The 15,937-nt window shown below is 42.7% G+C and overlaps 1 protein-coding gene across 2 annotated transcripts in view; it reads right to left on the minus strand.

Annotated features, from left to right (window-relative positions):
* CHD2 (chromodomain helicase DNA binding protein 2) overlaps window positions 1–15,937 on the minus strand; it is a 95,993-nt gene that overhangs the window by 57,840 nt on the left and 22,216 nt on the right. For both annotated transcript variants that reach the window (XM_063313925.1, XM_063313928.1), the window contains 2 exons: window positions 3,706–3,925; window positions 765–851 (listed from right to left, as the gene is read on the minus strand). In XM_063313925.1, the coding sequence (XP_063169995.1) occupies window positions 765–851; window positions 3,706–3,925 (307 nt within the window). The remainder of the gene's footprint in view (window positions 1–764; window positions 852–3,705; window positions 3,926–15,937) is intronic.

Raw genomic sequence — 15,937 nt, forward strand, 5'->3', positions numbered from 1 at the left:
CGGGAGGAGCGGGTGCCGCTTATATTTTCAGGTGCTTGAATATAAATTTAGGTGCCTACCTTTGGACTTCCAACTTTGACATTTTCAGTCTGATTCTGAACTTTCCTGAGCCTCATTTTCTCCATCTGTAAAAAACAGAAGGGAAAACTGCTTACCCACTGTTGAAATCGGTTGAGGTGGGAAATATGCACACACACACAAAAAAATGAGGGAGAATCAGTAACTCACAAAAACGGCAAAGAAAAGGTGGCAAGTTCCATTACCACACTGCTCATAATACAATTTTTGATGGAAGTGAAGAAGAGAAATGGTTTAATGTCTCAGCCATCAGATGAAAACAAAAAAAACAAAAAAACCAAACACCACCTGAGCTCATCTCATGCACGGAATTCAAGAGATGACTACACATCTACAATATAAAAAGGGGGGGAAAGGTTTAACATAAAGGAACAACACAATGTACAAACACACACTTTTATCATGCACGCACATTTTTATCATGCCACCTTTTTGGAGCCTCAAGCAGGGCTGTTCCTGCAACATCCCCCTGTCCCTTGCCACAGATAGACTGCTCCAGACTTCAATTAGGGTCATGCAATTTCCCATTTTGGACTCATGAAAGGTCCAATGGACACCTTTTGACCTGGGTCCAGTTGCAGGAACAGCACTTCAGTACTGCAAAATGCAACCACGGATTAGAACAACTGGGCTCTTTCATTCCAAGGATGACTCTTTTGCTCTCCATGGATTTCCTCTCCCCTTACCTCATCGTTTATATTAAAACGCGAAGGCTCCTGCCTGCTACGGTTCGATCGCCTCACCCCATAAACATCAGGATATTCTTCCCACATCTGCAAAACAAAACAAACTGGCATTTGTATTCCATTCTTCCTCCAAGGGCAGTCAGAAGAAGACTCTCCTATCATATTCTCCTGGAAGTCGGTGATATACAGTAGGCTGGGATATCTGACTGAACAAATTACATCTTTTTCTGGGCACTGGGACAGAAGTCATTATGCTTTAAATCCAACACTCAAACCACTATTCTCAGAAGACACACAAGTCCCAGTCAAGCAAAATTATCACCACTTTCATTCCTGTAGACCCAGACCATTGATGCACTCATAATCCATGTGTATTAGGTGCAGTTCTGGGTTGTATCAGAAGCAGCATTGTATCAAAGATGCTTTATTATTCCTCCTGGCACTGGTATAACCACACCTGCAATCTTATGTGCAATACTAGGCATCCTATTTCCAGAAGAATATTGACAGGTTAGAGCAGGTTCAAAAATGAACAACAAAGTTGATGGAGGGACTTGAAGATGTGCTGTACAATGATAGCCTGAAGGACTGTGGGATGTTCAGCCTGGAGAAATGAAGACTAAGAGGAAATATGACAGTCCTTTATGTCAATGCATAAAGCAGTGGTTCCCAATGTTTTGGCATCAGGAGCCAGTTTTGTGGAAGACAATTTTTCCACGGACCAGGGGGGGGATGGTTTCGGGATGATTCAAGTGCTTCCTCTTTTTCCCGACCTTTTATTCTTTTTTCTGCGCACCGTTTGGAGATAGCAGCCAATGGGCTTGCTTTCTCTGACAGGAGGCGGAGCTCAGGCAGTAACGCGAGCGATGGGGAGCAGCTGTAAATACTCAGGCTGTAGATTTGCTCGCTCACTCACCCACCGCTCACCTCCTGCTGTGCGGCCTGGTTCCTAACAGGCCATGGACCGGTACTGGTCCGCAGCCTGGGGGTTGGGGATCCCTGGCATAAAGGGAAGCTACAGGGAAGATGGATGAGAATGTTGTTTCATGGTCACAGAAACTAGTACCAAAAATAATATATATAAGTAGTAGCTACCTAGATTTCATTTAAATATAAAGAAAAAACTTATTTGGTAGGATCTGAACAATAATGGAACAGTCTAGTTATGTAAGTTGTGGGTTTTCCATCTCTGGAGGTTTTTAACGAGAGGCTGGATGGCCACTTCTCATGGACTAGATGGACCTTGGTGGTCCCTTCCAATTCTATGAAGACACTGCAATTAATTGAGGCCAGGGGCAGGACAGAGCCACACATGGGTCAAGTAGATATATTTCTGTCGAGTCTCAGTGCTCATCAAAAAACTAAAACACCCAACATTTGTTCAGAAGACAATGAACATCTGTTTGCTGAAACAATACCAAAGGTTTAACCCAACCCCTCTCTTCTGTTTCAGTGGAGTCTTGTGGCTGTCTCTTAAGATGCACAAACACATATCAGAGTATTGGAGAGCCGGTTTGGTCTAGTGATTAAGGCACCAGGCTAGAAACCAGGAGACTGTGTGGGAAAATAGGAGGAGGAAGGAGTATGTTCAAGGTATGTTCGCTGCTAATAAAGACGGGATAGTTAGTAAATAAATAAATAAAGGCATGACCACCCAGAGTCCCTCCGGTGGGAGGAGATGGGCAGTGACAAATTTGATAGATAGATAGACAGACAGACAGACAGACAGACGACTCTAAGCAAAGAAGCTCCCACAGCTTAGGTTTGGCATTTTACAATTCTTTGAATTAAAGACATGGAAAGTTGGTGCACTATATCGGGCCACTCTCTAGAACCATCTTTATTTTTTCAGGTGCCCCACAGGAACTTTCAAAAAAATAAACTTGCTTTATTTAGAAGCGAGGCCACCTGCCCAGAAAAGAAAACAATGCTAAGCTGGGGTGGCAGTAATCATGGTAAAAGAAACGGCAAAGAAAAAGCTTCCCAGTCGCCTTTTCGTAAATGCTATTTATCTGCTGGCAGTCATTTTGCGAGAGCACTCACCATGTGATTTTCAAACTCCAAGTCAACCTACCAATTAATGTTTGCCTACCCCAGCATTAAGATGAAGGTCTTCCTCTAACATTTATCTGGGGCATCTGATGATTTAGAGGTATATTCCTCTCCACACAGGAGCTTATCAAAAATTATGATGATTATTATTTGATAGATCAGCCTCCCCATATTTTGGACTGGAACTGAGCTAATGTAGTAGTGATAAAGTCTTAGCTTCTGGCAACTACAGGATATGCCTCTGTAGTTTCTTGCAGGAATATGGAACTGGTTTGCTATTGTGTTCTTCTAGCTTCCACTTCTGCAATTTCCTGGTGATTTTTATCATGCTCTATCTTGTGGCAACAAATTCCACAAACTCATTTCAGACCCTTTATGTTTGCCCCCACTAGGAACAGCCTGAAGGGAGGGAATAATAAGGAACATAATTGGGAACCATGGAAATATTTTCCATGCAATTTCTAATTTTGATGTTTAATCTATCACTTATCTCTTTTTATCCCCTGAACAACTCAAAGGTATCTTTGCACCCAACTCAATATTTTGATTTTTTTTTCAGCACCTCTTCCAAGTTTAAAAGTATTCTGAATGGCTTCCTAACATTTCACCTTACACAACAGGGTCTAAAACAGGTAGGCAATCTCATGACCTCTATTTTAGGGTCTTTTGATATTTTGTATTTCATCACATCAAAGTCCAAAATCACCAAGGGGTATCAGGCTGCCCGCCCACCCCACCAAGGAAGTGACACCACTCATTCAGATGACAAAGCCAATCCAGAAGCAGACCAGTTTTAAACCCAAAAGACGTTTCACTGGAAGCTTGCCACAGTGCTTCCCAATCCGCCAACTGCCAAGTTATCCCCACATTTAGCAAGGCAATCCCGTACTTTTTTGACATCGGCTAGCCTTTCTTTCTTGGACGCTGGTTTCTCTTTAGCTTCTGGAGGGGTCTGCTGAGACTTGGATCCTGTGGACTCGCTCTCTGATTCGTATTGGCTCCCCGAGGACTCGGTGCTGCTGTTGGATTCACTCCCATGGTCAGTGCCCTGCTCACTGTCTGACTGGCTCGCCGAGTCAGAACCCGAGGCCTCTTCAGATGCTGAGTGACTGTGGAGAAAGCAGCAAGATCTTGGTTACTCCCAAGGATACAGCAGGCTTTCTACTTTGAGTTTTTCAACAAGTATGGTATGGTCTTACTATTTTCTTCTAGTAACACATCTGCACAAACATGTGGACTTATTTATCTTGGGTCATCACACTTCCACCATGAAATCCACTTAGCTTTGTGTGATCTACTTCAGGCTTTCCCCAACTCAGAGGAAGTGTTAACGATGTTGTCATGAAAGTTGAAGTACAGCCTATCTTTTTTGGGACAGGGGAAGATGGGGTGCTCAGGTTGGGCAAGCTTGTCCACCTATGGACTGGGCCATTTTGGGGTTTCAGATGTGCATGCAGTGTTAGGTTGACGCTGCATATGCTAACATACACACATCTCCATAAACACACCCATGTGCCCATCACTTCCTGGGTGACTTATGATACAACCACTGTTGGTTTTTCTGGAGGGACCTGCTTTGGCCAAACCCAATAACCACAGAGAGGAGACATCAGAGTCTTTGATGTTCCAGGATCTCTGCAGTCATAAGGCTCTGCAGGAAGAGGCCAAGTTCCTGAAGGGCCTAGCACCCATACAGTCATCTCAGTAAATAAGACAGAAACTGGGTTCACACAGTATACTACAGATCCAGTAAACTGTGGGAAACCCAATCTTTGTCTTAAGTGTGCTGTGTGAACCAGGCCATTAAGCTGTTATACAGTTTATTTCTTTGGACACCACAAGTCATGTGAATAAAGCAACTGAGTTTTGCTAAGCTGGGTTTAAGGTGTTGTGAGAAGATGCTGCGGCTTCTGTAATGATAAGTCTATAAGATTGCAGGGTTTACAGAAAAGGACCATCCAAGCGATCAACAATAGCTGCAGGAACAAAGTATATTGGACACTGTCCTGCTATAAATACTTTGGAGGGCTGTATGTAGCACTGTGGCACTGTGCAATTGCCCCTGCCACTCCATGCCAGCTAATAGAATAAAACCAGATCCTGGCTGGAAGAGTTGTAGTAGAAAGAGCACAAAATTGAGGAAGGGTAGTTCAGATTAATCCATTTTAAAGCCAACCCGGGCTCAGTTTGCATTACAGAGGCGCCCTCGATGAGTTGAACCAAAGTTTACTCATTTCACTCCATTTTCTGAGCTTCACAGTATTTTCTGGGTTTCATAACCCACAGGCATCTGAGAGGGGTAACATGATATCATTGTGCAACAAGGTCATGACACATGTGACATCATCATGGCAAATACCAGATCCCTATGATACAACCCACAAATAGCCAGCACAGATTGAGTTCACACACACAACACAATGCACTAAAATGTAATTGGCACTTGTGATTCAGCACAATATGGGAACCTGTCAGGAAATACTGGTGGGAAAACTACACTTAAGCCAATGTTCCATTCAGTCTAACCTCTCTTTGTAGGCAATTAAGAATAATCCACTAGGATAGGTGAAGCATTTCTCTCAGGGAATTTAACTCAAGAGCAAAGAAACCATGACTTCAAAAACCTATCACAACTTAAATTAGATCAGGTTAGTAATCTTTATTTTGGTCATTGACAATAACATAAATGATGAAAAGATGCAATATGAATAGACTAGCTTATAAACTATGGAATGATAAGTAAAATTTAGAATTACTAACTATAAAATCACAGTATTACTACATTATTAAGCTTATGGAAACTGCAACGTACTACTGCGCAGTATAACAGAGTACAATAGAAATACATAAAAACTATGGAAAAATAGCTAAAATCAGAATTATTAATACAAAGGTATACAATCACTGCATAGCTAAAATCTACATTTAAAATTATACTTAATTTTATTAAAACCATGGATATTATAATATGATTTGATCTGATTACATGCCATCAAGTTGGTGATAACTCTTAGCAACCACATAGATTTTCCCCAGGTTAATCTGTCCTGCAGGTCTTGCAATGGTGTATTCATTGCCACTGAAACAGAGTCCATCCACCTTGCCGCTGGTCATCCTCTTCCTCTCTTTCCTTCTATCTTTCCCATTTTCTCCAGAGAGACAGCTTCACATAATGTATCCAAAGTAGGATCCTTTGAGCCTGGTCATTTGTGCCTCAACTGAGAACTCAGGGTTGATTTACTCAGTGATCCATTGGTTTGGTTTTTTGGCTATCCACAGTATTCTCAGGAGTCTTTTCCAACACCAAAGTTCAAAAGTGTAAATACTCTTCCTATCCTGCTTCTTCAAGGTCCAACTTTCACTTCCATACAGTGTCACAGGAAATACCATGGCTTGCACAATCCTGATCTTTGTAGGTATAGACACATCACAGCACCTGAATATCTGATCCAAGGCCTTCATGGCTATTGTACCAAGTGTTAGTGTGTGGCATATTTCTTGACTGCTTGAACCTTTATTGTTGATGGTTGATCCTAAAAACTATCCCCCACTTTAGTATTTTCATTATTAATTCTAAGGCTAGTTGCTGGACCTGTTCACATTAGTCTGGTCTTTTTTAATTCTAGTCCATTTTTTTCACTCCTTGACTTTCATCACTAGAGCTTGCAGATCATTTGCATTTTCAGATAACAGGGTGCTGTCATCAGCATAGCAAAGGAGATTGAGGTTTCTTCCTCCAATTTTAAAACCACATTCAAAGTGTGTTATAAAATAGTGTGGTCTAAATGTTACTCCACACAAAACAGTAGCAATAAAAACTAAAAGGCTAAGCAACTAGCAATAATTCAACAACAATACCAATTCATAGACATGGCCAAATTTATAGGCATGGATTAGGTCAGGCTATTTCTTACAGTTGTTAAAAGCACTTTTCTCTTGTCTCAGTAGACTTTGCCAAGGACAGAATTTCATAAAACCTCTCTAAAAAGAAGAAAAAACTACTTTGTTTGAGTCAATTAATTCAGTGGTAGGAAGCGGGCTGAAAAATTTAAAAAACTTTTCCATGTTTTATATTTCTGTAGAAAGGTAACAATTCCAGATGCAGACCCCTGAGCTGAGCATCTGACACAAACGTTGGAAAGTACTGAAGCACATTACAGCATTTATTTTAGTTTAGAAGAGTGAAAGGCAAAACATGGAAAAGCAACAGAGTGAAAATAAAATGCATTTCTTTAGGAAACTGGCAGAGGGCAGCAAGAAAACAGGAAAGAGTGAGCTTTGGGCATGCAGTCAGAAGCCATTTTGAAAACATGTGTACAAGCCACCATTTTACGGCTCTCCCTGTATTGCTCCCTCCTGAGAAATCCAGGTAGAAGAATAAAGTAATAGCTAAAAGCATAGTTAAATAGAAGAGGTTTAGAAAATGCTGGGGCTAAAAATAAAAGGTGTGCACAAACAGAGCGAGGGTCTTAGCCTTCTTTCCCTTATTCCAGGAAAATGGAAAAGGGATGCTTTGAGATTCAGGCAAGTCAGTGAAGAACAAGCACTCCTTACAAACCAACCAGGCAGCATTGCCTATTTTGGAAATGAAACCAGCTTTCAAACTTTCAGGACGCTGGGGGGAGAGTATTAAATTGTAACTAAAACTTTATTCAATTTAGTTGTAACTGAAAAAGCTCCCAGGGTTTTTCTTACAAGAGATTAACAAGGTGGGATGCCAGCATTCTCTATGCTGTTATCTAGTGGTTCTCTGGATCTTGTAGGAACAGCTTACAGTCATTGGTTCTACCAATCAAGACACTGACCATTCCTCACTTTAAAGAGATTTTCTGCATTAATTCAAGACAGGACAGAACGAAGCAGGACCAAACGAGTTGGAAAACAAAAGAAAATTAGAAACAGAAGGCCGGGATTGCTGAACCCACCTAAAAATTCTCTAATGAAGGCAGACTTGAGTCCTTAGGGGAATTCTATCCCTCAGCACCATCAGGCTTGAAGTGAGCCTGGTGGGTTGTGCTTTGTCTCAGATCATATAAAGAATTATGCCTAGAGATGCTGGGAGACAGGAAGGCTTCATACAACATGCTACAGTGGCATTTTGGGGGCTATTTATTTATTTTATTTAATTTGGATGCCACCCGACTCTTCATTTTGGGCCTAGGCGTGTTGTCCGGGCCCAGCCGGTATTATTAGCTTAGGGTTCAAAGTGTTTTGAGAATCTAAACACTTGCACTGAGCCAATGTACTGTAGTTTAACTATGGATGAGCGTGTGGTATGAAAAAGCTGGAGATGCAAAACAGTAGCTGTCTATTTAACTCCAGGTACAAACCCAAAACGCAGAAGGAGGTGGCTCACTTAATATATACATGGGTAATTTTTCTCGCTAAGGACTTTCCAAGTTTGTTCTTAAAAAGATGGCAACTTCATAGACCCAGAAGAGGATTACTAATTAATCTCCTTTAAAAAACATTTAGAGAGCTAGTTTAGAGTTATGGTTAAAGGCATAAACTGGGAGACCAAGTCCTGCCTTAGGCACAAAGCCAGCTGGGTGACCTTGGGCTAGTCTCTCCCTCTCAGCCCTAGGAAGGAGACAGTGACAAACCACTTACGAAAACATTGCCAAGAAAACCCCATGAACTTGTCCACGTAGTCGCCTGGAGTCCAGATTGATTTGAAGGCACCAAATATATATAAATAATATCAACCAGGAAACGCTGACCATATCTGTTCGTGAGGAAAACCCTTCTGATTAAAGATTCAGTTTATACATTATGTTAAGCTATAACATGGTTTCACTGGTTTCAGCACGATATGGAAACATGGCCACTGTGGTTTGTAAGCTACAGCTTATAAAGCTCTCCCCAACAAGAATATGGACTTCAGCTCCCAGAATTCCCCAGCCAACATAGTCACTGCTGAGAATTCTGGGAGTTGAGACTGGAAAGCATCCATATTCAGGAAAGCTGGCTTAAAATCTAGTGTGCTGGTTAGTTCAAATAATAGTGAAAACCATGGGCATGCTGGCTGGGAATTCTGGGAACCCGAGTCCAACACATGGAAAGGTGCATCTTGAGGTTGTCAACTACTAGAAGAAAAGGCAGAAGAATTCATCCCAGGTTTACCAGGCACAAGAGGCCAAGCTGAGCTTCACAGGAAGGTGGCAAACGAAGAGCTTGTTTCCTTCTCCTTGCAGAATCTGAGGAATCCCTTGGCTCCCTAAACAAACCACAGCAAACTGTACCTACCAACTCCAAAACAGTCCTGGGAAACCCCCTAAACACCCAGATGGGGGTTCCCTTTTTGACTCTGTTGCTCAGAGACGGAGGAGGATGTCTATGCCTTGATGCCAGCCTGACTGCTGGGTGTGTTTCAGACACACACCTGTGGTTCTGTGGCAGGAGGGCCTCGAGCAATTTCATTTATTACCCAGTGGCGCATGGATGCAGCAGTAACTCAAGTGTCGGGAAGCCACATCTGTGAAAGGCAATTTGAAAGGGTTTCTCTCACTTCCTCAGAGCTCAGTATCAAAATGATTACCTTGTTCTTCCAAGCATCAACCTCTCCGGAAGTTATTACCACAAGGGCTGCAACCAGGAGACCTTTGTCCAAGCTTCTTTTGGGGCATGCCTCCACAACCATCATTTCTAAATGGATGCCTTGGAAGAAATGACCAAAGCTTCCCAGGGGCCAACACAGCCCTCCCAAAAGCAGGCACCTTGCTTCTTTCTTGGATGATTCACTTTCCTAAACTTGCCTCCTTCCAACTGACATTCCAGGGAAGAAGCAATTGGCAGTTAATAATGGGGTCATCAGGAGGTGATACAGAACAAGGCTGACCAGTATGCTGAGGCACACTCAGGTGCATAGGAAGCTACTGAGAATGGTCTCCTCTAAAGCAGCAATGCCACATGGGTTCAATGATTAGCCCCCAAGGCCTGGGAAGATTCCCCAATGTCCCCCAGGCAGGCCATACTACAAAAGCACTTTTGGGTAAATTCACTCCGTTTTTAAAGCGCCAGTGCTTTGGCACTGAACTGCCAACAGAGTGCTTTCTGGCTAGGTCCTACATTGCACTCAAGTTTGCTTAACCATGGCTTGATGAATTTGGACAACAGGGGGGCTCCTAGGGAACTCCAAGGGAGAAATTATAATTTACACTGGGTTTGCTCAGCATGCTAACTCTGCAGAGTCATGGTTACTCAGAACAATACTGAGTCAGATTGCCTGCCTCAACGTAAGGTAAGATCCCTATGGGATCCCCTCTGGAATTGACTGGAAGGCTTTGGCTGCTGCCAAGATCCGCCTGTATAAAACAGAGTCTGCGTTTTTTGTGGGTGTAATTACATTATCCAAGACCAGGAAAAGGGGTGACTGGGTAATTGGGTCAAACAGTTTAAGTTCAACTTCCTCCTGAACAGGTTGTTCCTACCTTCCCCAAGGTCAGCTCCAAATTTCTTTATAGGCTTAGGAGAATGCAAGCATGACGCAAAGCCACCATCTCACCAAAAGAGATCAGGTGCACCCTTGTTGCTCAGCCCTGTTATTGTTAAAAACTCATTTTGATTGTAAACCACCCGGAGTCCCCTTCTTGGGGGAGATGGGCAGTGATGGAAATTTGAAATATAAATAAATAAATAAATTAGCACATTCATGGATTATCGCTGCCCTCCATGCAAGTTATTCAAAAAATCTATTCCTCACCTGCCTGACATCAGCTAAGAAAAAGCTACCATGCTGAGCCACCACCTCTCAATCGGCTGCCCAGCCAGACTCAAGAGCTTAGGGGTACAGCACCTTTCACTTCAGGGAACTCAGTGCCCAGAACAGATGCAATGGCAATCCTAGCCACTCCCCATCTGCTGCCTTCCAGCATGCTGCTTATGGAGATAAAGAACCAACGATCTGAAGGGGAAACACATTTCATTTGAGCAGGCACATCTCTCTCATGTCCAGAGCAGGGGAGCATTCCTTCCCAAAATTACCATGCCTATGCACAGCTCCAGAGCTACTCTATGGCTGAATTCTCACATTGGGCTAAATGAAAGTGGTATTTCCCCCGTTTGGCTTCATCTGTGCTAGGTATGCTAGGAATCCAACCATTGTGGGATGTTGTGTAAGACCAGCCAGTTATGGTTTAATGACATTATTCAATGACTTAGCACAATGTGTGAACTGGATCCCTTAGCTTTGAGCAGGGTGGGTGGGTGGTAGATGTGTTTATTTTAAATTAACCCCTAGCAAATATATCATTTTCCAAATTTCCCTTTGAGAATCTTATCCTGCTTTCTAGCTCACTCATTAATCAATAGTAAAGCTGTATTTCGGAAGGCCATCATTATTCATATGATGTTTCAAACAGTGGAATAGCATTCATGGACTTACAGAATGTTGGAGCTTCTACCCCCAACCCTGCACCCCTTAAATATTAAGCCCAACCTCATGCATTCCACCCTGGTTTGAAATCTGAAATATTGAGAGGCCTCCATCCAACAAAATGAGGCTGCCTGGGCTAGAGCGTTTACAAGTTCCATAAGCAGCATTTTCCCAATTTAACTTCCCCTCAAAAGAGAGGAGGGAAATACCTAATTAATGAAAAAAAAAATTTTTTGATTCTAGAAGCACCAAGCTACGTTGAATCTATGTTGAATCTATTTTTGCTTTGTTTCAGCCAAGATTTTTTCCTCCCAGTGGATATTCATGATAGATGCTAACTTTCAATTGATACATAAGGCTTTTTTTTTTTCAAACAGCACTATGAAAATAAAGTTAATGCACAGAAAGATATGAAAAGTCGTCGTCTTCTTCCTAGCATTTTCCCGCTATTGCGGGGTCTGCTTTTTGGATCCTGAAATGCCACTTTGCCTGATTGTTCGCATCCTAAGGGCGCAGGCCCTCGATTTGCATGTCCTTATTGATAGTGTCTTGCCATCTCTGTTTCGGTTGCCCACGTGGTCGCCGGCCATCCATTTTAAGATGGTAAACTATTTTGGCGACAGTGGAAGGTTCCGCTCTAAGGACATGTCCACACCAACGAAGCCGGCTTTTTCTCATCTTCTCTGTAATTAATGACACGCCTAGTTGTTGTCGGATGGCATTATCTGTGATGTGATCGAGCAGGGAGATGCCCGATATCCAACGGAGCATACGCATTTCCATAACATGGAGGCGGCTCTCTATGCCCTTTGTTGCTGCCCAACACTTGGTTCCATACAGTGCCACAGGGTGAACACTCGTCTTATGGATCTTAGATCTGAGACAGGTTGGCATAAATCAGAAGCTCCTTGACTGCCTTTTGTGAAGCAACAGGTTGAATTAAGAATTAAGAATTCCCTTCACTTGTTCAAGTTTTCAGTCTGCAGGATCAACCTACTTCAAACTAAAGTCTGTGACTCAAACCGAGTTCTGCTTTTCCTGTTTTTAACCATTCCAAAGAACACCGAAAGTAGTTACCTTGAGCAACAAAGGAGCAATGAGTTTGGCTTTCAGTGTGTGAACATGACCAGTTGTCTTGTAATCCCCACTTATCTCACCCCACCCTTGTGAAATACCATTAACACATTTCACATGCAAGCCCTTCTCTTGAGTTGGTGTGTTTGTGCATGAATGGTTGTGTGTCATTTCCCTCCCACCTTTTCAAGCAAAAGTCATGGCTAATGCCGGCTATTTGAAATTAACTAACACTGCAAAACCCTGGCCTGATAGAATTGTGTTGGAGAGCCCCTTTGAAGACTATTGCAGCCTCCATCAAAAACCAAACCATAGACTCTTTGCAGCCACACCACGTAAAGCCATCTGGGCCACAAGTGATACCGTTAGCATACTAAATAAGAATTAAAGGACTGGAAATTCAAAACTGAATCACACCACCCCTTCCCAGAGTTACATAAAATCTCCACTGCCCCACTTTGATCTATATCTGCAACAAAGTGACTCAACATGCCACGTATTTGCAATCCAAGGGCTGAAATCCAGGAAACAGAGGGACAACAGAAAAGGAGAGGAAGAATTAAAAAAAAGAAAAACATTTTATTTCATGTGTGGTTTTCCACACACAAGGGTAGAGCATCAAACGAGGAAGGGAGATAAAGGTCACTGGGGGCAGTAGGGAAACAGAAAGAACACAGTTGGCATCTTAACACAGCTAAAGTATTCAAGAGCTTATCCACAACAGAGACAGTGCAACACAGAAGATTTGTCTTCCCTATACAGTACTGTTTAAAAAAGCAAACAGCACACAGAAGCTTGTTCTATTTTAGGTGTGAACAAATTAGTACATCCAAGAGTTAGATTTCCACAGGGGGTAGCACAGTGGGTAGACTAACAGGAAGATTTCCATTCTGGCTTATTCAGTAAACCATGGCTAAACTATCCTTAACATCATCTGTGGAATCTTTCCACATTTTTGATACCTTTAGAATCAAAGGTGGGACACCTTTAGAATCAAAGGTTTATGCTGTTGTGGGCCAGGATAAAACGTATATGGTTATCATTTCCTTATTTAAAAACAGATATGCTCCATCTCTGGGTATTTCAGCCCAGAATTACTTGCAATTACTGGGTAAGACTTCAGCAAAGGATCGTTACCTTGTCGTGGTGCTGGAGCTTGAGCACCTCAATGATGCCATGAGCTAAACCGTGAAGGGCCACCCAAGACGGGAAGGTCATGACAGAGAGGTCAGACTAAATGCGATCCCTGGGGAAGGTAATGGCAACCCACCCCAGTATTCTTGCCGTGAAAACTAAATGGATCAGTACAACCAGAGATATGTCGGTATACCATCGGAAGGTGAGACCCCCAGGTCGGAAGATGGTCAAAATGCTACTGGGGAGGAACAGAGGATGAGCTCAACTAGCCCCAGACGTGATGACGCAGCTAGCTCAAAGCCGAAAGGACGGCTAGCGGCCGACGGTGCTGGTGGTGAACGGCGAATCCGATGTTCTAAGGATCAACACACCATTGGAACCTGGAATGTAAGATCTATGAGCCAGGGCAAATTGGATGTGGTTATTGGTGAGATGTCAAGATTAAAGATAGACATTCTGGGCGTCAGTGAACTGAAATGGACTGGAATGGGCCACTTCACATCAAATGACCACCAGATCTACTACTGTGGACAAGAGGACCACAGAAGAAATGGAGTAGCCTTCATAATTAATAGTAAAGTGGCTAAAGCAGTGCTTGGATACAACCCCAAAAACGACAGAATGATCTCAATTCGAATTCAGGGCAAGCCATCTAACATCACAGTGATCCAAATATACGCCCCAACCACAAATGCTGAAGAAGCTGAAGTAGAGCAGTTCTATGAGGATCTGCAGCACCTACTGGACAACACGCCTAAAAGAGATGTTATTTTCATCACAGGAGACTGGAATGCTAAGGTGGGCAGTCAAATGACACCTCGAATTACAGGTAAGTATGGCCTGGGAGAACAAAACGAAGCAGGACATAGGCTGATAGAATTTTGCCAAGACAATTCACTCTGCATAACAAACACTCTCTTCCAACAACCTAAGAGACGGCTTTATACATGGACTTCACCAGATGGACAACACCGAAATCAGATTGACTACATCCTTTGCAGCCAAAGGTGGCGGACATCTGTACAGTCGGTAAAAACAAGGCCTGGAGCTGACTGTAGTTCAGATCACGAACTTCTTCTTGCACAATTTAGGATCAGACTAAAGAGATTAGGGAAGACCCACAGATCAGCTAGATATGAGCTCACTAATATTCCTAAGGAATATGCCGTGGAGGTGAAGAATCGATTTAAGGGACTGGACTTAGTAGATAGGGTCCCGGAAGAACTCTGGACAGAAGTTGGCAGCATTGTTCAGGAGGCGGCGACAAAATACATCCCAAAGAAAGAGAAAACCAAGAAGGCAAAATGGCTGTCTGCTGAGACACTAGAAGTAGCCCAAGAAAGAAGGAAAGCAAAAGGCAACTGTGATAGGGGGAGATATGCCCAATTAAATGCAAAATTCCAGAGGTTAGCCAGAAGAGATAAGGAATTATTTTTAAACAAGCAATGTGTGGAAGTGGAAGAAGACAATAGAATAGGAAGGACAAGAGACCTCTTCCAGAAAATTAGAAACATTGGAGGTAAATTCCAGGCCAAAATGGGTATGATCAAAAACAAAGATGGCAAGGACCTAACAGAAGAAGAAGAGATCAAGAAAAGGTGGCAAGAATATACAGAAGACCTGTATAGGAAGGATAACAATATCGGGGATAGCTTTGACGATGTGGTCAGTGAGCTAGAGCCAGACATCCTGAAGAGTGAGGTTGAGTGGGCCTTAAGAAGCATTGCTAATAACAAGGCAACAGGAGACGACGGCATCCCAGCTGAACTGTTCAAAATCTTGCAAGATGATGCTGTCAAGGTAATGCATGCTATATGCCAGCAAATTTGGAAAACACAAGAATGGCCATCAGACTGGAAAAAATCAACTTATATCCCCATACCAAAAAAGGGGAACACTAAAGAATGTTCAAACTATCGAACAGTGGCACTCATTTCACATGCCAGTAAGGTAATGCTCAAGATCCTGCAAGGTAGACTTCAGCAGTTCATGGAGCGAGAATTGCCAGATGTACAAGCTGGGTTTAGAAAAGGCAGAGGAACTAGAGACCAAATTGCCAATATCCGCTGGATAATGGAAAAAGCCAGGGAGTTTCAGAAAAACATCTATTTCTGTTTTATTGACTATTCTAAAGCCTTTGACTGTGTGGACCATAACAAATTGTGGCAAGTTCTTAGTGGTATGGGGATACCAAGTCATCTTGTATGCCTCCTGAAGAATCTGTATAACGACCAAGTAGCAACAGTAAGAACAGACCACGGAACAACGGACTGGTTTAAGATTGGGAAAGGAGTACGGCAGGGCTGTATCCTCTCACCCTACCTATTCAACTTGTATGCAGAACACATCATGCGACAAGCTGGCCTTGAGGAATCCAAGGCTGGAGTTAAAATCTCTGGAAGAAACATTAACAATCTCAGATATGCAGATGATACCACTTTGATGGCTGAAAGCGAAGAGGAACTGAGGAGCCTTATGATGAAGGTGAAAGAAGAAAGTGCAAAAGCTGGTTTGCAGCTAAACCTCAAAAAAACCA

The sequence above is a fragment of the Candoia aspera genome, chromosome 13 (assembly GCF_035149785.1).
Source record: "Candoia aspera isolate rCanAsp1 chromosome 13, rCanAsp1.hap2, whole genome shotgun sequence".
Taxonomy (NCBI): Eukaryota; Metazoa; Chordata; class Lepidosauria; order Squamata; family Boidae; genus Candoia; species Candoia aspera.